The sequence below is a fragment of the Cryptotermes secundus genome, unplaced genomic scaffold (genome assembly GCF_002891405.2).
Source record: "Cryptotermes secundus unplaced genomic scaffold, Csec_1.0 scaffold573, whole genome shotgun sequence".
NCBI classification, from domain to species: Eukaryota; Metazoa; Arthropoda; class Insecta; order Blattodea; family Kalotermitidae; genus Cryptotermes; species Cryptotermes secundus.
Window position 1 is genome coordinate 666209 of NW_019738880.1, and position 25375 is coordinate 691583.

General features: G+C 38.0%; 1 protein-coding gene across 5 annotated transcripts in view; it reads left to right on the forward strand.

Annotated features, from left to right (window-relative positions):
- LOC111871200 (pyruvate dehydrogenase protein X component, mitochondrial) overlaps nt 1–20577 on the forward strand; it is a 120184-nt gene extending 99607 nt beyond the window's left edge. For all 5 annotated transcript variants that reach the window (XM_033754148.1, XM_033754147.1, XM_023864119.2 and 2 more), the window contains 9 exons: nt 1475–1649; nt 6491–6672; nt 7693–7856; nt 9004–9155; nt 13716–13864; nt 14874–15050; nt 17387–17571; nt 17942–18042; nt 19984–20577. In XM_033754148.1, coding sequence (XP_033610039.1) covers nt 1475–1649; nt 6491–6672; nt 7693–7856; nt 9004–9155; nt 13716–13864; nt 14874–15050; nt 17387–17571; nt 17942–18042; nt 19984–20156 — 1458 coding nt within the window. In that variant the 3' untranslated portion in view covers nt 20157–20577. The remainder of the gene's footprint in view (nt 1–1474; nt 1650–6490; nt 6673–7692; nt 7857–9003; nt 9156–13715; nt 13865–14873; nt 15051–17386; nt 17572–17941; nt 18043–19983) is intronic.
- Nucleotides 20578–25375: the final 4798 nt, after the last annotated feature.

Consider the following 25375-nt stretch of genomic DNA (forward strand, 5'->3'; position numbering starts at 1 on the left):
AGTTCAGTTTGCCTGAATTCATTCTTAATTTTGTTCCTTAAGGATGCCAGTGGAATGGAAATGCTTTATGAGAATCCTACTAACAAGTTTCACTGTTGATAATGTTGATTATGTAGTATATGTGGCTAATATTGTGGTGCTTTTTGGGGTTTCTTTGGTATAAGTGTTAGCTGTCCTGTGTGTTATGCTAAGATTTGCAGTACAGTAGAGATAGTTGCGCAATTGACATGAATGGTATTCAACAAAGTCCTTGTGGGGAATCAGCCCTGTGAAGATGGCATTAGTGTCCAGTGTTTAGGAAACTTGTTTCTACACACACACACACACACAATGAGGGACTGGCATCAATTGCTGATGAAGGAGCTGGAAACAATTTCCAAAATGTTGGATACCAACTGTATATTCACTTAGCTCATAGACCAAGAACACATCATTGTGTTCAGTCAGTATGAAAGCATCAAATCTAGATAAATAGTTTTAGTTAAATATTCATAGGTAAATACATTATTAGCCATAACCATGTTATATTAAAAACAGGCCTGTCCTAAGTTCTTTTGTTTACCATTGACTGTTGGTCATATTTTTAATTTGGCATTAAATAGCCTCTACAGTTGCCATCTTATAAAAAAATAGCAAGTACTTGAAATTTAAACTTTTCTTCACTACAGTTCATTACAGTGCTTTTCACATAGTGTTTGTTGACCCATTATTATTGTTTTCTGTTTAACTTTATCAAGAGTTTGTTCTTACCATAGTTTTAATACTTTGCACCATTCTATATTACCAATAATTGACATCCAAATTTAAAAAAAAAAAAAAAACTTTGGGTGAACCGCCAACATGCTAGGTTGCCGTGAAAGACCACATGCTATATACTGGTTTGGGAAGATTGCCTGGGCCCACTTGCCCAGGGAAGTAAGTACTTTGTTCTCACTATTTTTTTAAGTTATCTGCTGAATTTATTGTTAGCAGACGTGAAAGATGTACTGCAAAAACAATACATATAATTCAGTTTTATAATAAAATACTTATATACATTGAGAAAAGGCTATGTTTGGTGCATCATGGGAAATACTGGCCACCATGGAGGCCTTCATACAGGAAAGAAACGCACTGCTACGGGTAGGAAAGTGTCGTGAAACCTGGTCCTTACTAATGAAAATTGATACCATGCACTAACAGTGGAAACTGTTGAAGTATCATGATCAGTATTTTGGAGCCCTTCTTTAAGTAATGAACTCAAGAGTTGCAAATTTTTTCCTGTAGGGCATTTTGTTAGCATGCAGCAGGATACAGCTTTATTGGAAGTCCTGTGGGCTATGGTGAAAGGTAAGTATGGTAATTCTTGCATGGTCTGTAGTAATATGTTTGGCAGCAAGAGGGTATGTGAAATAAGGCAGCGTATTGCCTTGTTTTTATAACTATTGTAAGAAGTACAGGTGAGTACACATTATATTGCAACATCATTCTGCAGGTCCAGGAGGATGCTAAAGATGTAAAAGTAGGAACTGTTATAGCACTCATGGTGGCTGAGGGTGAAGACTGGAAGTCAGTTGAGGTCCCCAGTTCATCTGATGCATCATCTTCAATTCAATCACCACCACCAACAGTGCCATCATCAGAACAAACATCGAAACCAGGATCTGGGGGTAATTGCAGTAAAGAGTTACTTAAGCATGAAATGGGTTCCTGATAATTGTACCCGAATGCAGAGTGCAGTATGTGCCTTGCTTTGGTATTTATTTGAATTAGTGAAGAACCTATGAGGCACCAGAAATTTTTGGTATGCAGTTTGAAATTACACCTCTTCCTTGTTACTTGCCCATCATCTTGTTCTTATTTAGATAATGTCCAATATGGACAACCACTTTTAAACTTTTACCAAATACAAGCAAGCTTTGTTTGTTTTATCATTTAAACTTTAGTGCATTATATCATGTGTGTTGAGTTTTAATTTGAAGTTGATACATAAGTAAGTGGCAGGATTCCATCAACTGTAACGAGTTTAAGAGAAGAAAGTAAAAGTTTGCCTTTACTTATTTTAGCCACTGTTGTCCATCATCAGAAGGCGTAGTCAGCACGTGTTGTCTGAACATAAATTGTCACTATATTATCATGAAGGGACTTAGAGTAGCATTAGATATCAATGCTAAATTGTTAATACAGCCAAAATAAGTTGTGTCTATCAAGAGTCATGAGTTAAGATTGGTTAAAATAAATTAAAAATTCTTCTTGAGTAAATAGAGGAATCTAATGACAACCTTCATTTCTGCGTTTGGTTACAAATATCTTATCAACTGTTGTGTTGTGGGCCATATGCCAATCACCATGATGTGTGTAATCCAGTGAAGTGCATGGTAGTAGTACCACATACTTCACTGAATTTTAACTAATTACTGTTGATGTGCACATCTTATTTCAAGGGTATTAACAATTTAGTCATGATTTCTGATGTTACTGTAAGTCCTTTTATAATGCTATAGTGACAGCCTATGTCCAGACAACATGTGTAAATTAATTGTTATATAGTGTTCACTATATTTTCATGTTTAAATGACACATATTGTAAAGTCTGTATAGGTAAACATTTATCTGGTAATTTTCCTATCCAGAATGGTCTAAAACAAGGAGATGCTTTATCACCACTGCTTTTCAACTTTGCTTTAGAGTATGCCATTAGGAAGGTCCAGGAAAACCAGGTGGATTTGAAATTAAATGGGACACATCAGCTGTTGGTCTATGCTGATGATGTGAATCTACTGTGTGATAACACAGATACCATAAAGATAAACACAGAAACTTTAATTGATGCTATTAAGGAGGTTGGTCTAGAAGTAAACACAAAGAAAATTAAGTATGTGTTGCTGTTTTATCACCAGAAGGCAGTGTGAAATCATGACATGAAGATAGCTAACAGATTTTTTGAAAATGTGGCACAGTTCAAACATATGGGAACAACAGCAAGAAATTAAAACTTAATTCAGGAGGAAATTTTGAGGAGACTGAATTTTGGTAATGCTTGCTACCATTCAGTCAGGTACCTTTTGTCCCCTTGCCTGATGTCTATAAACATAAAAATTAGTATATACAATACTATAATTTTGTCTCTGGTTTTGTATGGTTGTGAAACTTGGTCTCTGACAGTAAGGGAGGAACATAGACTCAGGGTGTTTGAGAAGAGGATGCTGAGGAGAATATTTAGACCAAAGAAAGATGAAGTGATGGGGGTTTTGAGAAAACTGCATAATGAAGGGCTTCATATCTTGAATGCTTACCAACTAAAAACAATGTTTACCTAATTTTTATAGAATGTAATTGGATAAGCATTCTGTATCAGCAGTTTATGACGAAGTTCTGAGTCATAGCTTTCAGTACACCATCTGACATAAGAAATACAGTAGGCCATGAAAGAAGAAAACAGTATGAAAGTTATGAAGGTATAGTCATAAGTTCATGAATTATTTTAAGTACTTATTTGAGTAACTTTTTTTTTTATATATTCTGAATGTTAAATTAACAGCTGCCAAACTGTGAAATATTTCTTGTGAAACTTTTGTAGATAAAGGAAAGGATTGTTTGTGCAATGTACTGTATGGGCATGGGGAATTTGATAGGTGTTGGTGTGCTAAAACGTATGTACATTAATCACGAATATTTTTATGGCAATTTTTGTATTAGCCAAGACCCATTAAGAACTGTCGTTATTCCTAACTTGACCTTACATCTATGTTGTATACACTGAAACTAATTTTATGAAAGTAAATTTAACCATCTTTATTTTTATGCTATGCATCTTGTGTGTCTAGATTTAGGGTTTTTATGCCATCACACAACATGTTGAAGCAGTTGAATTGAATTTATCAATAGCTCAATCAGTTTATCTTTTAACCACTACACTGCTGTTATGCAATACTGTGTTTTTACTTTATGTCCTTATTGTGGTCTTTATGAATGTACGTATATATCATTATTTTATGTTTATATTATATTTGTATCTTGACAGGTTCTATATCCCATAGGTTGGTTTGACCTTGTATGGATTAACAGAATGCAAATAAATGAATGAATGAATGAATGTTTAAGTCGTGATTTACCAAAATGGATCCATTTTGATCACATATTAAGCAATATATTACAATATATTTATGATTATATATGTACACACCTGATGATGCTCAACCATGTCTGAAACATGTAGTGGTCAATATAATAAACTGATTAACCTATTGATATATTCAGTTCAATCACTTACTGTATACATCAGAATCAGTGTGTTGTGTAACCAGCACGTTCAATGGCTGTAGAAAATGTATTGGTATTTTGCTGTGTAATAATATTTCTTTTCTGATTTCCAATAAGCATCTGCATTCAAACACAGACACATATCTGTGCAGAATCAAAATTTGAAGCAGACCCACAGTGCAGTATTCATTTTGTTAACAGAATATTGATCTTTATTTGTTGGAAGATAACATGCCCTATATGCAGCCTTTGTTTAGGGTCCATTAGAGTGACATACTTTTGTTTGAAGAAGGTTCCTTATGGAGCTAGCAGCTCACAGTTTAGTTTAGTTCGAAAGTGGAAATAGAAATCTGCTGCACAGTTTCTAAACATTAGGTGTACCAGATGCTAGTGATACGCACACATCCTCTAATGAGAGTGATGCTTTCCTTTGCCGTCCTGACTCAAACCAATGAGCTTAGTATAGCAATAACACTCTAGATTTATATTCAGGAGGTGCTTGGTTTGAATTTCGACTAGGACACAAGCTATTGTGGGGGGCATGTGGTAGCATGTTTGAGGCACGATGTAACAAGCTGGAAGGTCGCAGATTCAAGTCCCATTGAGGTGAATTTTTTTCAATTGACCTAATCCTTCCAGCCACAATACGGCCCTGGGATCAACTCAGCCTCTGACAGAAACGAATACCAAGAATCTTCCTGGGGTAAAGGGCAGCCAGCGCATAAGGCTGACTATCTTGCTGCCATCTATGAGCCGATTGTCTAGAAGATGTGGGAGCCTCAACCTCTCACACCCCTATGGGCCTTCACGGTCTGTTACAGGGACAGCTTTACCTTTTACCTTATAAACTATTGTGGCTGAGGTTTCTTGTGGTATTATCTCACCAGATATATGCCGAGATAGTTCTTCAATTAGGTCATAACGACTTCCCTTCATATACAAACCCATTGACTTTCACCATGACCAATTACTCAGTCTTATCAGCTATGACTCCCCCATGTCACTGGTGAACTTCAATTTTTATGTCAGGAACACACCACTCCAAAATTCAACTGTTTGGTGTACTTTACTTGTTCTGCAAGGAAAGCTGGGCTTATGGTACCATCCTGTCCATGTGTCCATCCATGTTTATGCCTGCCCCATGTGATAATGTTTGAATCAAGGAACAGATTTTAAGAGACTCATAAATGTCATGTGACTGGAGGCCACTGCACTTCCATTTTCTGGCCATCATGTCAGCATGGCAGTTGTGCAAACATCTAGGATGGAAGTGATGCAACTATCACAGGATGTAAGATAACAGATTGTTGGAATATATGGACTTACTAAGCATGAATTGTTGGTGGACATTAACTTAGCACCTGTGGCTGGAAGTTTTTGGGAGGGAACACAGACCAATCCTCCTGTCCAACAGGTATGGATGTGGGATGGGAAGCCTTTTCATCGCCAGAGTAACAGTGTGCGACTACTTCCATCTAGTGCTGAGGATAAAACTGAGTGCATTTTTACCTCCATAGTTCTAGTGCACCTTCAGAGCATAGTGCTTAGGCCAAGAGGGATATTTTCTCTTTGAATGCAGCCCTTCTTTGTTTTATATATATATATTTTTATTGAAAACTGATTTTTCTTGGCACAGTTCCATTTTACATAACATTTTAAGGAACACAGAAATGTCCATGCGAGGGATGCTTGTAAGTATGTTGTATGTAGATGTAAAAATTTACAAACAGTTTAATTCAATCACAGATATCTCAAATACATTATGATTCCAAGTATTTATAGATTAAAGGACCCAATATCAGACTTCCAGTTTGTGAATTACATAACTTTTCACTGTGAACTGTGAAAGAAGAGCAAATGTTTTAATCTGTATCTAATGTAAGACAGTTGTAAGTAAATTATGAGAGAGTCTTCAGGTAAAATTACTAAAAATTAGGGCATTAATGGAAAGATGCCTCTTACGATTTATTGAAAATAATATATGAATGCCATTTACTCTACAAACCAGGGCTCTTGTACCATATATAGGTAACCTTGCGGGAAGTCCTGTGTAGTGATATTTAAGTTTCTCACTGGCCTGTGAATAGAGGAAGTATGTTGAAAATATAATCTAGTAACTTCCTAATAATGATGTTAAGAGTCTGCATCATTGGCTGACAGTTAGGCGCCCTCATTCCCATAGTACATGGAGTTTATATGTGCCTTAGTTTTGTAACAAGTATAAATACTGACTTTATGCTGCTTGCAGTTGCAGGGCAAGAAGTGAAAATGCCGTCACTCTCACCGACAATGTCAGAAGGCACTATTGTGAAATGGCTGAAAAACGAGGGTGATTCAGTTTCTCCTGGAGACGTGCTTTGTGACATACAGACTGATAAGGCAGTCGTGTCATTTGAGACAGAAGAAGAAGGTGTACTTGCTAAGATATTGGTAGGTTTCTGTTTTGTTTAACTCTGATACATGTTGAGTATTTATTAATGGCTTAATGTAGGAACTACAATGAAAAGGATTTGTTTTGAATTTTATTTTTCTGCAGGAAGTTGAATCCAAGGCTGGTAAGAGATCTCAGTATCTGTACATTTTGGAAAATTATTTATTTCTGTTTATTTCAGGTTACTTTGAATTCACCTTTATACATTTCCTGTAATAAAATTCCACAGTGAATTATCATACTTTTGAAAGTGTGGGATTCACGGTGGCCACTTCAGTAAAATTGCTGTTTGGTTTGAAGTTGCAGTGGATATCATGAAGATCTTCTGGCATGTGACATTATGTAGCATAGCTTGCTGCCTACATATTATTGGTGACATGCTTGGCATACGCTTCTACCCTGAATGAATAAGGAGGCAGTACATTGCTCCAAAACATTAGTGGGTTTCTACTGGACTATGTGGCATCTCATCCCCCCAAAAAAACAATAATCTGTCTAAAAGTCATCATTTGATTATTTGGCTATTTAGTCTGTAAAGAAGAGTACCTAATTTTAAATGCAAAAAAACAAATAAAATCAAATACTGGATTTACATGGTCTTTGGCTTACTCAATATTTTGAAAATCAGAACACTGAAAATGAAAAAAAACAATGTAACTTTGAGTAGAAGAGGTCCAGTGGCTAAATTCTGTGAAGAAAACTTTCTTGGTCAGTCCTCTAACTGACTGCTCACCAACCAGCTCACATCACTGCATTGCACTCACTAACTGAACTGAACTCAGTCGGTCAGATCATATAGCCTTGGAGAGTACCCACAGAGAACACCACAGATGTGGCATGTTCCTCTGTTGTGTGTGTCTGGGCCATTTCCTAGCAATAGATCTAGATACTACAATATTTTATAGTTACTGCTATTAAAATTAAGGCAGAGGGGAGCATTCTTTTATCCTGTATTTTAGAAAGATGACATGGCATATAGTGAATGTACTGAATATGTTGACTGACTGTTCTTGCCATAGGTTCAAGAAGATGTGAAAGATGTGAAAGTAGGCACACTGATCGCTCTGATGGTGAGCCCAGGAGAAGACTGGAAGAATGTTGAGATTCCTTCTGCCACTGCGCCATCACCTCCGTCTGCACCAAGAGCAACAGCGAAACCAACCGTGGCAGCACCTCAATCAGAGTGAGTTCTATATACAGGGTGGCACACAAATGATCCAGTATTTGATCTAATAATAAAATCTTCATCTCAATTGCAGTACAAGAAATTAACATACAAGAAGAAAGACCATTGCATGGAGATGTATCCTCTGTGAATCAAGTGTTCAGTATGACCACCATTATGTCTAGCAACTGCTTCAACATGAACTGTGATGTTGACTATTCAGTGGCACATATCCTGAGTTATCTCATTGCAGGCCTGAATGATTAGTGCTCACAATTCCATTATTGTTTGCAGCTTTTTCAGAAAAATCTTTTCCTTAAGTAATCCCCAAACAAAGTAGCCACATGGGTTTAAATCAGACTCTTTGGGGGCCAGTTCTGTCCACGTGTAAAACGATCAGGAAATCAGTTTGAAATGACACGTGATTCGAAAGTGTCATGCAGAAAGCCCAAAAGAACATTTGCTGTGTGCGGCCTGGCTCCATCGTGCACGAACCACTAACTTTGTAATGGCAAACCTATAGCAAGACGATGAGGCACAAAATTCTTATAGTGCTCACTGTTCACTGTCTCTTCAAAGAAAATTAGCCCTAGAAGTTCATGACTTAAGATGGCAACCCACACTGTAATTCTTGGTGCATGATGTACCTTCTAATGAATCACAAATGGATGCCCAGAATCACACATTTGTTTATTAACCACACCATCCATGTGGAATTGTGCCTCATCAGATAATATTGTCAGCCATCAGCTGAGGAAAGTGATATGTTCAACTCTGGTTCTGATTTAAAAAAAATATATTTCTATGTAAGAAATCAACTGAACTTAGCAAAGCTTTTTGAGCACATGCTTAGGTATGGTCTATGTAACTGACACACATTTTATTCAAATCTACAAAGCTGTTTATTCTCCCTCCTATTTTTTTCCTCTCTTTCCATTTGTGTCACCCAGTATATACTTTGGAAAAGAATTAATTCAAGTAATTATGTCAGCAGTATTCCATTTTGAATGCTTGGATTATGTGTATGATCTTGCTTTCATGGTGACGTCTGTAGCATATGCTTTTCTCTGCCCTTTTTACTGGCTTTGCAATTTAAATATCCATAAGGCTGGGTCAAGGAAGGTTCTGTGTTGTTTGAACATTGTTTATTATTTTCCATATGCAGGAGTTTAGGACCTGCAGTCCGCACGCTGTTGGAACAGTACCATTTGCAGTCCAGTCAAATAACTGCTACTGGCCGTAAAGGAAAACTACTTAAAGGAGATGTGCTAAAATATATAACAGACAATAAACTGAAACCAAAGATACCAAAGGAAGGTAATCTTAGAATTGAAATGTTTTGTGATTTATTTTAAATCATGTTAAAAATCATATTAACCTCCTAAGTGTCTTGATTGCAAGAAGAATTTTACACTGTAATGGGTAATTTAATTAGGATATTTACTATTTTTTTATTGTTGCTTAATTGTCAGAGGTAGCCTCTCTTATAGCAGGCAATGCATAATTTTGTTGGTTCTGCTTTCATGTTGCTGGGAGAAGGTCAGGAGAGTGCCTTTCTAAGATCCAAGAAGGTTTTGGTAATATTTATGGCCTTCTAATGCCTGCTGTGGTACGAGGCAAGGTGTACCTCCCGGTCAGCTTTTTGGCTAGTTCAGCGAGGAATGTCAGACGTTCCTTTTTCCTTCATAATTTTCTGTGCACAGGGTAGGCATTCACTGCTTAAATGTCATTAAGTGGCAAAATATTTTCATATAATATTACTTCAGCTGATTCCTGGCCATGGCATAATAGTGCTTCTAGTTCTCAGCCACATCAGCGCCACCCATCTCTTTTTTGTAATTTACTGCAACTTCAGGTTTAATAACATCCCCTTGTTTGCATAGGAACCATGATAGTCATGGATGACACTGACAAGAGTTAAATCTTTCTTGTCCTTCCACTTCATGATCAGCAGTTTTCATGTGAATGTTGCCACTAAGTCACCATTCTTCGTTGTCTTGACCATCACTTTCTCTGGTACACTCCTTTTATCAAATCCCACTTTTCCACTGCAGTCCATTTTTAGCCCACTTTCATTATTTTGAAAAAAATGAAAGTGTCTCTGAATCATCTCCTATCAGCCTTTAAATGCCTCAGTCAGTCTGTAAGAAACTTGGTATGTATATTACGGCAATTGAGTGCATCTCAACAGCAAATTTTATAAATCCCTCCCATCAGTGTGTGTGTCTGTATGTGTATCCCCATATCGTAGCTAAGCAAAGACTTGGTAAAGTGCATCCCACATTTTGTTGCTAGGTAACAACTCAAAAGCATTCCTGTGGCAACAAAGAATTGTTGGAGGTGTCATTTTTATGCACTCCTTGTCATATCAGAGGAAAGTAGGTGATTAGTTCTTCCCAGAACTTCTTGTCATTTTAAATAACATGCCAACAAGGTCATGACTGGAACACTGTGTAACCTTTGTCTGAAGCTGGGTGAGCCAACTGTAGAAAGTTCTCGAACTGGAGGTCCATTCACAAATTTGTCACCATGTGAATACTCTTTTGTAATGCCAGTGTACATTTTACAAGGGTAATCCAGAAAGTAAAGACCGCTGGCACACATGTGCTACTTGCTGACTTCGCTTGGGACGTTTTTTTACATTCTCCCTACAGTCTGGACCTGGGGCAAGTGATTTTCACTTGTTCACACACTTCAGGCATTTTTTGGGCAGCATGCTCACGGGTAGCCATGAAGAAGTGAAGAAGACGGTTAAAGACTGGTTCAGTTGACTGGTGGCAGATTTCTACGATGCAGGCATACAGAATCTCATCACACGATACAAGTACCTGAATATTCATGGGGATTATGTAGAAAAATGATACAAGTTCTGTAGTAGTGATGTGAAATACAATTTTTTAATTTTATTTGTTTATTTTTTATCACCAAACGGTCTTTACTTTCTGGATGACCTAGGTAAAATTCTATGTATGCCCAGTACTACTTTCATAAATTTCAAAAATCTTGATCCCAAATCATTTGCATTTGTGCAGATGTTTCTGAAGTGTTCTCAAGAATGGGGGAGGGGGCCTAACATATCACAAAATGTTGCACAGGGTCTCAGATGTGTGTTGAAACCCAAGACACAGGGAATAACAGGAGGGCAGATAAAATTGTGTAATGGGAATCTTCATAATTTGTACGGATTTTGATGACCTGAAAATATTTAAAAAATGACCAAAAAATCAAGAAAAATGACCTAAAATACGACCCACAAATGTAATATGCAGGGCCTGGATTTTGATGCCCTGAAAATATTTAAAAAATGACTTATAAGATGACCGAAAAATCCAGAAAAATGACCTAAAGGAGAAAAGAAAGAACACTTCACTTCCATGTTATACACATTTCAGAAAACATATGAAGAAAAATTCCCTAAAATGGCCAAAAATGACAAGAAATACCATTAAAAGTCCAAAAATTTACCAAAAAATTACCCCCAGAATGAAGAAATGACCTTAAACCTAAAGATGACAAAAAATTACCCATAAAATTTACATTTCTCTAGCCATTTCTGTAGCTCATATCCGAGATTTATATATTTAAGAGCATTGCATAGGATACAAAAAAAATAAGATGACATGTCATCAAAATCCGGGCCCTGGTTATTACGCTTGTTAAATCATGGAGGATGAGATGGGTGGGACATGCAGCACACATGGTAAATATGAGGAAGTCAAAACTTTTATTGGAAAACCTAAAGAGAAGAGAATACCTGGGGTCCTAATCATAGAAGAGAGGATACAAGTAAAGTGAACCTTAAGACCATAAGCTATGAGGATGTGGACTAGATTGCAGTGAACTGTCACTTGTCCAGCATTTATGCAGAATTGCATGGGCCAGTTACATGACTCTACTGGTTGCATTGCAAGATCTCATACAGGAACACAGTACAAAGTCAGAACACCAGCTCTCCACTTTAGTTCTTTCATCACAGTCTTCCTGGGTGACAAAGTGGATTGATACATGAAAGATTTTTCAGATAATGCTATAATGCTGTCAAAAATTCAGCTAGGCAGTTGCATGAGGTAGAACAACAGGCAGCACAGCTAGTGGTGGTTGGAAGAACTACTGTGTGGTGGACAAACGTATGCACATTACAACTTTATTTTTTAAGAAACTTTAGAGAAATGGTAAATTATCTTTGAAATTTTTGCTGGTTGCATGGGGATTGCAGATGCTTGGATACCGAATACATGGGAGTTTGCTGTATATGACTGAGGACAAGGCCCAGTGGTAGGGCCATGAACTTATTAATGAACCTTTGAGCTCTTGAAGGTGGTGAATTTCTTGATCATGTGGGTGACTAACAGCTCTTCAAGAAGGATTCTATACCATGGAGTGCATTAATTGCAGTTACTTTGATCAGCAGAGTCTAATCTCTTGAACTGTAATTGTTGTTGGGTACATGAACTGATATATATTCAGTGAAACCCCTCTCTTACTATTCTTTTTAGCAAGACCATAATATATGGCAGGAAACCCATGTCATTGTGAAATACAGTACCATAAATTTATAGAGTGTAACCTCAGAATGATAAACCTAAGATTTAAAGTTTTGCTGTACCATACTTGGGTCTTACACATTTGATGCATTATGTATAACATACTAGATGTGCGTGGTCTCTAACCTTGTGAATACAACAGACTGCTATAAAGTAATGGCTTTGATTTGCTCATGTTCAGCATGGTATAATATCATATGGAATTTGAAGAAATACATGCATCTCAGTCCTTAGTATCAGCCTCATATTTGTTGGCTAGAGAAAGTTTTGAACCAAGTTAAAAGGTAAGGTAACACTACTTTTGGGGCAAGCTGTAATGCTGCACTAATGAGCTTTATTCAGAGGCTGCATAATGCAGTATAGGTACAAGACTGCATATCCAGCTTGCAGAAATATGTTTTTTTTTTTTAAACTTGTGCAGTGATTTAATAGTGTGCTGATGGGCCACTTTGTTTGAATGGCATGTACATGTAGTTTGTTAAGTCAAGGAGGATATGAGAAGGGTAAGGCATGTTGCATATGTGGGGAAAGGTAAATCCTTACAGTGCTTTGGTGGGAAAGCCATAAGAAAAGAGATCTCTAGGTAGTCCTCTATGCTTATTGTGGTTATTTATCACCATTTTTTAATCATTGCTTTGAAGATCAGTAGGGAGTGCATTGTCTAGTACAGTGTTTCTGAACTGCCGGGCCCTGGCATCAGTTATACCAGGCCCTTGTCTTATAGGAAAAAGAATTTCGTGGGCTGTGGTCTAACACAAGGTTGAGAACCACTAGTCTAGTGGGAAGGCCATGAGAAAGCATTTTGCACTGAGGCTGAAGAAAGGTGGAATTACTTAATGAAATTATGGAAATGATGAAGTACAGAGTTTGCGGTAAGTACATCACACCACATATGCTTAGAATCAGAAATCTGTTTCAGGTCACAGGCTTTATGGATGAGAGGTCTGTACCTGTGGTACAGGAGTGTGTTATTTTCTTAACATATTGTATAAACAACTCTTACTTTGAGCAAGTTTGAAGTTCTCTTGGAGGTGACTGGAGATTACTTTTGTCCTCTGGGATACAATGCCACGTAGTCTGGCAGAACGTTATTAACATTTTTGAGCAACTTGCTACCTCTGTATTGAGGTTAGAAATGGAGGGAGGAAGTTCTTCCAAAACATTCATAATATTCTGCCAGACTACATGGGTTTACATTGCAGGAGCAATAATGTTCCCTCATTATTTTTTCAAATATGCTAAATACAAAGAAACTTCCCCAGATGTGTGCCAATACCATACATCAGTTACTTTCACAAAGGTGTAACATTTTTGTAATCTTTCTGTCATGTAGTTCCTCCACCATCTGCGCCAAAAGCAGCAGCACGCACTCCAGCGAAGCCTCCTAAACCAAGTGTACCAAAGCAGGTGGGGGATGGATACATTGATACTGAGGTCACTTCAATGAGAAGAACAATTGCAAAAAGGCTCACAGAATCCAAGGTTAGTAGAAACACTTTTTTGAGTTGCACCCTGTTTTCATTTAATCCTGCCTTCAATCAGCATGGGATAGTAAACTTGTATTCAGGCAATGTACTCTATAGTTTGAATCTTGGCCTGCTGTTTTGGCTAACGTTATTTGTGGTTTTCATGAGTTTCTCCATATAAATGCCAGGATGGCACCGTGGGTCACAATCATGGCCTTCAATCTATTCCATGCTCTATAGGCAGCAGAGTTCCAGGTCAGGTAGGAAGCCCTGTCTGGTCAGGATTGTTAGACACCTCGGGGGTGGTGATAGATAAGTGGTGATTAGTTGAGAAAAACAGAAGCAGCTCAGACAACTTCTTGCTTCAGTGCCACCTTGTTCATTACTAATCTCATACGAAGTCACATCCACGCACATGCACGCGCACACACACACACAAAGGTTATGTGATCTGCCAGTGAATGGCCACAGTATGAACAGAAGATCAATAGCAATTGATTACAGTTTGATAAAAGAAAGTTTGTAAATTGTGTTGCCTCAGGTGGCTACATGGTTCACATGTGCTGCTGCTCCAGCCCTGGAAACATTAACTTTGTGGCAGGAATTAGACTTATTATACAGTATGATCTCTTGTTTTAGGCTTTCTTAACATACATTTTTTCATCTTTGTTATGTTAAAGTAAATGTAACTAATAATGAAGTGTCATTTTATGTTTGAATTCCATATAATTCTTGATTTAAAATACTGAAGTTTTCTCCCCAGCAAAATCAATAAATCGGAATTTCATTATAATTAAGATAAAGGTGGAAGTGCTTCAGATCTCAGAGTAGAAAGAAACTTCATGTTAAAAGTCAGGCAAACACAGAACTTATTTCACTGCTACCTTAGTAACTCTACTCAGGAACACAATGTAGTGTAATGATTGTTTTTAGATTTTATGTTGAGCAAGAAGGCTACTGCGTATGTACAGTTCAATGTAACAAATTAGATTAATCAGATGGTTTTAACTTTCTTGTTTTTGCAGACAACCATACCGCATGCATATGGAGTAACTGACTGTACAATTGATAAGCTTATCGTTCTGAGGAAACAGCTGAAGGAGGACGGAATAAAAGTGTCAGTCAATGACTTCGTGATCAAAGCAGTTGCACTGGCCCTACAGCAATGTCCTCAAGTGAATGCCCTGTATAAGGGAGAGGAGGTATGTTGCTATCATCTTCATCACCAGCAGCAGCAGCAGCAGTGAATATTCTGTTTGTTACTGTACTATTGATATGAAAGCTGGTCATCAGACATGATGCTGGGATATTGCCCTCCACCATTGATCCTCACAGCCTACTTCCTTGAATCCTGCCTTAATCTTATGCTCCCATCTCCTTCTCCAACTTCTGAGTAGCCATTTTCCAACATATTTCTCCATCAGAATTCTGTTTAGTTCTTCCTTTCCCCATTTCAGCTATATGTCAAGTTCATGACAGGCTCACAGAATTAACTGTCCTAACAATACAAGATGACAGTGTGAGTCACGGAGTTCCTAGTTACCGTAAGTTCAGTTAAAGTGTTACATAACATTTTTCTCCTAAGTGAATCATGATGTTTTAATTTATAAGCAGGTGATATACTGATGTACTGTGGCAATGAAAACCACAGGCTATGAAAGGTTACATGTTACTGTCATGCTGTGTATAACCACAAATGGCAGTAAATTACCACCATACTTTGTACTGTGGCCACTTCTGGCCTATTGTACCAGCCCCAGATGATAGGTGAGGGTGATTATGGAGCAATTGGTGGAATGAAGATTGGCAGGGGAAACCCAACGCGGAAGGAGAAAACCTGTCCCAGTACCACTTTGTGCACCACAAATCCCACTTGACCAGACCCGGGATCGAACACGGGCCATCGCAGCGGGAAGCCAGCGACTAACCGCTTGAGCTATGGCGCAGCATTACAACCATACTTAATGTTAAACAGAAAGACAGTGCCAAAAGAAATTTTTGTAAAGATGTAATAGGTCAGGCCCCAAAGAAATGCATGGCTGACATCAGAGTTAATTTGAAGACTGGCTTGGATTTATATGGCAACAGCCTGGTGTGCTATAAATGCCATGAAGTATGCTTGCAAGGGATGCATTTCGCTGCCATCTCTCCGATAGAATCAGAACTAGGTTAACCGTCCAGCGTGGTTTGACGTGTATGTTTCGTCAGGTATTTAAATCGTCTGGGGGGGTTCGACGTGTATGTTTCGTCCAGCTGCACACCTATGTTATAACGCCCATAATAATTGATGGATTTGCTGTAGATTGTTAGATTTTTCACTGGCCTGTTGTCAGGATTACCGTATTTAATGACACACGAGTTTAGCTGCGCTAATTCATCGTTACATATGCCTGTCTTGCAGCAAAGTTCCTGTTGCTCTTGGGAGAGGTTTAGTCGGTCCAACTGTAATGGATGGNTTTATCGTACTGACCTTGGTGGTCGTTTCGAGGGATGACCATAAATATTTTTTTTGAGCCAGCTAAGCTCTGCTTTCGTGCACTACATACCAGCCAGTTCTTAGAATAACTTCATGAATTCTGTGGTCACCCCTACGACATCTACTGCCGCCAAAATGGATGGAATATCAAAGGCATAGCAACAAACCCTTGTTATGATAACTCGTAACGTTGAATTTACTGCAGCTGACCTGATTAGCGAAACTGCTCACGGAAAGACATTTCCTTGAACTATACCCCTCACGGGGTAGAAGGCAAGGCCGCACAGAAGCTGTGTGGTAAAAACAAAAAAGAGCAAAAGAACAGATACACAATATTGGAGCAATGAATGTGGGGCACCGTTGGGTTACACGAATGCTTCAAGGCCTTCCTTACACTGCTAATTCTGAACCACCTGCTTCCTTTGACGAGATACCGGGTGCTCATATTATAAGGTAAGGTTATAAAAACCATCTTTTAAGATCATTTTAGTGAAAGTTTCATGCTTCAAGGCGTACCATTCACTGCTCAAATACTAAACAACCTGCCTCCATTGCCGAGATACAGGGCGCTCATATTATAAGGTAAGGTTATAAAACCACCTTTTAAGATCATTTTAGTGAAAGTTTCATGTTCCTATCTCATATAATTTAAGAACAATGATGAATAAATCATTTTCGAGCAAAATTTAAATGGCCGGCTGAATATATTACCGCCGGAGACGCGGCCGCGGAATTTAAATGACCGCGCTGAAGGGTTAAGGAACAAAAGCACCATATTTATGTTATATCCCAGTCTGTAGTTTCTTAACTACCATTTCAAGACATATTATCATGAAAATTCCGCTTCCAAAACTATGATCACAAGTCCCTTTTCTGTAGCAAAATATATAGATCCCCTCTTCACTGAAAGTCAATATTGTACTAATTTTCCTATTTTATGATCAGAGCACAGGCTGCAAACAGTTGTAAGTCGTTAAATGTCTAAAACATTTGACACATTTTTGATATTTAACTTTGAGTTTGTACAATATTTCAGGATTGCATTGCCTTATAATATTGCAGGTAACATACCCAGTTGATATTGACATTTCTGTGGCAGTAGCCACTGACGCAGGACTTGTAACACCGATTGTAAAAGCAGCTGATGCAAAGGGTCTTGAAGAAATTTCGGCGGCAATTCAAGATTTGGCTAAGAAGGCCCGGGATGGAAAATTGCAGCCTCATGAATTTCAAGGCGGAACCTTTACGTAAGAGTTGAAATATATATAAATAAATACTGTGTTAAGTCTTAAGTCTGTTTGATCCAAAAAGGGTTTAGTTTTAGTTTGCTGCCACAATACTTCTTTGTCCACACTAGATGTTTTTCAAAGTTATTTATTGCTACCAAGAAGAAATGATGCCATATTTCAATGCCATAGTTGAATTCCAAAGGTATGTCTTACTGTAAAAGAATATACCATTGAAATGAGTGTGCACTGGCTGTTCACCTTTCAACATTATGACCTCCTGTCATCTGAGAACATTTTTTTTTCTCACCAAAATTGTATGTAGGTGTAATGTTGCCTTCAGTGTCTTAACCCTTCTGTATATTTAACAGTGAGGTTTTCTTTTATAAAGGGTGTCAAACCTTGGAATGTATGGTGTGGATGAATTCAGTGCCATTATCAACCCACCACAGTGTGGCATTTTAGCAGTTGGAGGAAGCCGAACTGTTCTGGGTAAGAAGTAAAAATATTTATCCCTTAACATACTTATATAATAAAGTCACCCATAATGGCAGTACACACTTCTCGCTTCATCAAACATATGCATGTGTTACTAATTCCTTTTAGCACGCTTTCCAAGTCTGAGAAAATCATAAAATTTTGCTCCAAGTCTATTTTTTGAATGATTTCTAGTGTTTCACCCATTCCTAGGGCTTCTGCTGTGAAAGTGGATGTTAGCTTAGCTATCCTGAATTTCCAGCTAATACCATCACATATCTATCACTGCGAGCTCTATGAATGATTTGTGCTCCATTTTTGAGCCATCTGTGGCAAAACATTTACTGGTTCTCATTTTTTCGTGGAAAGTTTTCTTCAATTCCTCATTGTGATCCTCTGCTTCCTTTATTTGTCATCCCTCAATGAAGGATATCCTGGCCTCGTAGAAAAGGCTTTAATTGTAATGTAGTGTAGTGGTGTGGTGTGGTGTGGTGTGGTGTGGTGTGGTGTGGTCTGTAGTGTGGTTGGTGTTGTTACATATAACATTTAAGGTCAAATAGCACTTCATTCATTTTTCATTTGTAATAATTTTCTAGGCTGTTCATATATCTGCATTTTTTGGTTATTTGAATTATTTTCATTGTGTTTAACATGTTTTTGTATGTATATCCTGTGTGTAACATGTGATGTGCATAGGTGGATGTATCTTTATTGTATCTTATTGCACATATGTGTTCATTGTATGTTTAGAATGACCATCCCGTTTGACCTATTACTTCATATGTCATGTATTATAAGCACAACAAGGTACAAAGACTTCCTCATCTTATTATTCCATCTACAGAAACACTTGTCAAGACTTGTTTTAGATGATTTTGACCTCTAAACATACTCCTTATGCTGTTTAATATACCTCTGGTGGTTCATGCATGCATAGTTCAGAACCACTGTCCTATATGCTAGCCATTGGTCTGGGTATTCGATATGAAGAGAAAGGAAAACCAGTTACCTGAATTATATCAGTGTATAACTGCCTTTCATAAAGTTTGGAGTCACCCGATTTATTTTTCTCTTCATTCCAAACTTCAGGACCCTGCCCATTGATTAGTATGCAGACAGCACAGTATCCAGTCACTTAATGTCTCCTTCACATATACTGTTGTTTACATTGTAACATGACAGCTAAAAGCCAGAACAGTGGAACAAATAGATGCAGCCATTGCTAGGCAAAGGTGCGTAAACACGTGTCCACAGCAACAAATAAACACACAACAGTAATGGAACTGTTGGATGCTGTGTCTTCTATGTAGTTTGTGCCGAGGTTATATAACAAGGACCAACGAGAATCATACAACCAGAGATTGAAGACTCTCGTAGCCATCAGACAGTAAAATATGGTCATGAGTCCCACAGGACTCGCAACCAAGATTGACTATGATGGCGACAGCCAGCAGCAATTTACCAGACCATACCAGTTAGTCAGTCATGAGTTGTGAATCAAAAATTGACAGTTGGGAGCCAGAGGTTAGAGTCAATGGTTAACAGTCTTGAATTGTATTGTTAGCAGCTGTTACTTAGCAAAGACTAGTGAACAAACAGAAGACTTTATGTGAGCTGTAGTTGTTACACCTGTGGAGTGTAAATCAGTGACTGTTATAATCATTTGTAGTTACGAGTTATGAGCATTGAATAAGTCCAGTCATCAACCCAAAGCCGGCATCTGGTCAGGAACATTATCCATGACATTTAATCTGAAGATGGCAGCTGCAATGTTTGCTGACATATTGGAAGGGCAAGTGACAAAGTTCAGAACTAAAGGTGCATGCTATAGAAATTAGTGGACACGAATTGTAAATTCTTTATATTTAAAACATATTCCTGACTTCAGATTAGGCAGTGCACTATGCTGAATTTTCCACAAGGCTCTGCTCTGATATCTTACTGTCTTGTTTGTAGATGATGATAGAAACCCTGTCACAAAAATGAAGATCACATTGTCGTATGATGGCCGAGCAATAGATGAAGAGGTGGCATCAGAATTCTTAGATGTTGTTCGAGAAATGTTGGAAGATCCATCAGTAATGCTTCTAGGTGGACAACGAGGTTTAAGAGAGAAGATTGGGTTCTAGTTGCGTTACTTCTGTTGATATGTTCACTGGTTTGGCTGACAGAAAATGGGTCTTTCTAATAGCATGTGAGTTTTCCATGTGTGAAATGTAGCTCCACCTTTGTTAAAGACCTGCAGTGGGTAGTACAAAATGCAGTTCCAGTCCAATACATGAAGGCCTTCCTAGTGAAGCAGTTTTCTTCTCCCTTTTATTAAGGTGCTCAAGATGTCATTTGATATTACTTTATCTGTGACTATTGATTATGAGTCCTAAAGTTATATTTTAAGTGGTGCAAGCATCATCATTCCCTGTTAAATTATATTACCTTAAAGAATAAATTTCAGTTGCATTTATGGCTTAAGTAAAATAGTGTACAGTTCAAAATTATTGTTGAATAGATGTAAATACTGTTGCAAATAGGATATTATATTTATAAAATTCAGTATCATTGATTTCTGTTATCTCATTCCTTGAAAGTAGAAAACCATTTTGTAATAAAATCTCATATCCAGCAAAAACAAAAGAATGTATCCATATGTGCTGTAAATCCTGTTTAAAAACTCACAGTAAGAGAAACTAAATCCCCAGAATTGGCTGTGTCATTATTGAAAGCAGTACAGCATGAGAAAATGACACACTACGGGCTGTTTTTGTACCTACCTTTCCTGTTGGCCTGGATCTTGTTCTATTTCCTTACACTACACGCTTTAACCCTGAAGACAGAGGCAGCATATTCCTCCAAATTATCGGTATTTGTCTACAAGACTACATGGTGTCACAGCACAGAAGATGACAACTGGCTGAATATAACTAAATATTTAAAACATGTCAGTAGTACAAAACTTAATAAATCATATATGACAAATTTAATGTAGATGAAATTTGTTCTAGTGGAAATTATACAGACATTTATTACTAAATTATAAATTTAATAATTTATAGTTCTTGCTAGTCCTATTATTTGAACTGGAACATCTGGAAATCATAATGTGATTTGATACTCTTACTTACTCATGGAGCTGAGCCCTTCTGGAGGAGCTGCCAATTCTGCAGCTACTCAAGAATTTCCCAGTATTTTATGGAACCCAAAGGTTCATTACCATGTTCACAAGAGCCCTCCACTGGTCCCTATCCTGAGCCAGATCAGTCCAATCCATACCATCCCATCCTGTCTCTCTAAGATCCATTCTAATATTGTCCACCCACCTACACCTTGGTCTTCCCTGTAGTCTCTTTCCTTCTGGCTTTACCACCGATATCCTATACGCATTCCTCGCCGCCTCCATTCGTGCTACATGACCTGCCCACCTCATCCTCCTTGACTTGATATTTGATACTCTAGTCAATACAATTAATGCAATTTTTCCCACAGTAAAGTTTCATGGTCACATTGCCTTCAAAATAAAAGACACTAGCTTACTGTTAAAAAAATATAATTTATTTAATACATTAAAATAAAATATTACATTAAAATTCATTCCTTTCTGTCTTGATACAAATTCAGCTCCTTAGTTCTTGTAACAGCCATATTTTCAGTGGACAGGCCAAACTTTACAGCCATTTTTATCTCACAAATAAGTTTAAATAATCTTTATTACTAACTGATTGGAAAAAGTTATAAAAGTACATAGGATGATGTTAGTATCTGGATAATGCCACTAAAGTTCTTGGTCCTGTGTTATCTGACAAATATGTTTGTTTGTGTTATGCTTGTGACCAATTTCATGTCTGTTGTATTTTGGACTTGTGAAATGTATATATGTATCAAATTTGCCAATTCACATCTGACATTCTCAATCTTACATGAGCATCCAAAATCATAATTACCTCCAGTGTAGTTTCTCTTCTTAATTTTTAGAACATTAGTTAAATTTAATATAAATATAACAAAAATTTTTAAAACTATCTGCAGACAAATCAGTACATGCTGATTACTGTCTTCTGGGATATGACGTCATACAGCCCAGTAAAAATGATCTACACAGCGGCACTTCCCTTCATAGTCACCACTGTGAGGACCCCAGATCCAGCAAAATTAAAATTTTATTAAAATACAGTTCATCTTGGCTACCTTGCTCTTACCTGAACTACAGTGAATTATTTTCTCAAATTACTGGATTTATCATGTATTAATCACTGGCCAGTTATTTACTCCAATGTAACTGAGAAGGAATTGACTAGCTGAGTGACTACCAGCTTCTCAAGGAGGGGTCTGCAGCATGGAGTTAATTAGTGATTAAAAAGCACATACATTGTCCCAGAATGTCACCACGTTGCTTTTCCACTGTTTGGCATGGGTGACATTTGAACATCTCCAATAAGAAGAGCTTGACAATATTCTGTAGCACCACTTCTGCTTGCTACTGTAGTTTTCTGCTATTAATGTGCTAAAATGATGAAAACAAAAATATGAACCCTTATTCTGTGCAATCTGTACGTATTATATTGGTTTCTCATTTGTCACAAACATACAAGGTGGTTCAAATATGACCGGGACTGATTTTTTTTTAAACCAAAATTGCCAAACACTTACTTGCACATGTCAGTCTTCAACGTACTCCCCTATGGAGTCAACACATTTTTTCCAACGTTCTGGAAGCATCCTGATGCCCTTTTCAAAAAAGTCTTGTGGTTGGCGGCGTATCCACTTCCGAACATTCTGGATGACGGCGGCGTTGTCCACAAACTGCATGCCTTGCAAGTCTGATTTGAGCCTTCCGAACAGGTAGAAATCACTTGGTGCCAATCGGGACTGTACCGCGGATGTGTCAGAAGGTTCCATTTCAATTTCCGGAGGGTTTCCATTGTTGTTTTGGCTGTATGGGGGCGTGCATTGTCTTGAAGGAAGGCTACCCGCTTTCCACCTCTCTTCCACTTGGATCAGATCTTTTCCTTCATGTCTGTTGCCAGGAGGTCTGAGTAATAAGCTGCAGTGACTGTTCTGGCATCAGTCAGAAAGTCTACATGGATAACCCCCTGCCAGTCCCAGAAGAACGGTGCCATCACTTTTCCTGCCAAATGGCTCCTCCACGCTCTCTTGGGTTTGGGAGAACTGGTATGCCGCCACTCACGTGATGATTACTGGGACTCGGGAATGAAGTAGTGCACCCACGTTTCATCAATGGTCACTATAGACTTCAAAAATGCATCACCTTCATCTTCAAACTGCTGTAGGAGACGACTGGCAACTTGCATGCACACCATTTTGTTCACGTCTGTCAAAGTGCGTGGTACCCACCATGCATTCACCTTGCGATAATGCAGGTGGTATTTCATGATGTCTTCTACACTACCAACACTGATGGACAGCATTGCTCCAAGTTCCTTGATAGTGATGCGCCTATTCTCATGAATAAGTGCGTCTGCACGATGGTGACGGATGTTCGCGGCCGACGATCATGCGGTTCATTCTCCACACGCTCTCTGCCCTCTCTGAAGCACTTACACGACTCAAACACACAGGTCCATGAGAGACACTCTTCCCCATACTGTTGTTGGAGTCTGTGGTGAATTTCAGCAGACGGGACGTTTACTCCGAGGAATTTGATCACAATGCGTTGTTCCACACTCCGCGGTACCTTCCAGAGCAACTTCCAGAGAGGACTGAACAGGTTCTAACCCTAACAGGAGGGAGGGTGGAGGTTGTGGCTTCTTTCTCAAGGTTGCAAGCTGCTGTGCAGTGCGGCTTGTTTACAAAAAAATCAGTCCCAGTCATATTTGAACCACCTAGTATTTTCTTTCAGATACACAACATTTTGCAATTCTCTCTGCTCCCAAACCAAAGTTTTTTGTGTAGCCACCATGTTGGCATTGCTGACAGGAAGAATTCAATAAAATGTTACATAATGAGAACTGTAACATAAAGTTGGATTTCTTTGGACTTCTGTTCTTACTTTGATGCATTACATACTGGCCTAGAAATGTTGGGATAGTTAAATGCAAGAGGCCATGCTGGGATGACCATACAGCTTGCAAAGGGAGGCAAAAAAGTGACCATTTGGAAGGAGACAAAGAAAGAACAATAATGGTAAATTATATCTAATGTGGTGTGTAAATTGGACTGAAGTGGCTCAGAAAATGACTTAATATTACTGTTTAATATCCTTGTATTAGCACAGGCACACCAAACTATAACTGGATTCATATCTCTTGACATTTGAGGCATGTCCACTGATACCATACTGGCCAGTAAGAGATGTGCTGTGTTGCCAAATTTAAGTGTGCCACTGTGAATTTCAGAATCAAATACCATGTGCACTGAGACAAGGGCTTCGTTTTTCTGAAGGTGTAGCAGCAAACCCCACATTTCTAGCTGAAGTTGTTAGCTCTCTAGGGCCTTTCATATTTTTCTTGTAATCACTGCTTATATTTATTAGAAAGAGTTGTGCTTTTTGGCTACTACTTCTGGACAATGTACGGAGGATACAGGCTAAGACTGATTTGATAAAGCGTAGTTTTTGAGAGGATTCAGTCACTTGTTTCCACGTAGCTTTCTAAGTATGTAGCTTTAAAATGTGCTGGCACTGTATGTCAGACAATATGGATGTCACCTCTTTGTTTCCTTTTGTCTTTATTTATGTCATCCAGTTATAACAGCAGATTATAATCAGGCATGTTATTAATGAGATATTATGGGAGACCAGTAACAACTGGGGCAGCAAATGATAAGATATGGGCTTGAACATGTCGACTCTGTCATACAAAATCTAGTGAACTGACATTTAAATCAAAGCTAAAGGCTGTATCTGTTTCAGAGTGATTACTTGCTATTTATTGATAGATTTTTTTTCCTTGTATGTACATATTCTGCAATCCTAACTACATCTTGATTTGGTGAATCTTTGGTTATTTATTGATGCTGTTTCTACTGTACAGTTTAGAGTGGAATGCAACAGGATGATCATGAATGGTGAGCAAGTAATTCAGGAGGAGACAGTCACGATATATTTCAAAATACTAACTGGACATTCACCCAGAAAAGCTGAGGAAACTATGAAAATCATGAGTCAGGATAACCAAGTTTCAAAATGGTGTCTCCTAAATAAAAGTGCAGAGTTATTGAAAGCACTTTCATTATAACCACAGTAACATTCACATTTAACGTCACCATCATAAGAAATGTTCAGACTTAGCTTCTACCGTGTTCTTTTTCAATCCAGTATTGCTATCATTGTGTCATTTCTCGTCTGGTTCCAGTAACATTTTCAGTTATCCCATCGTTAAATACATTAACAAATTAC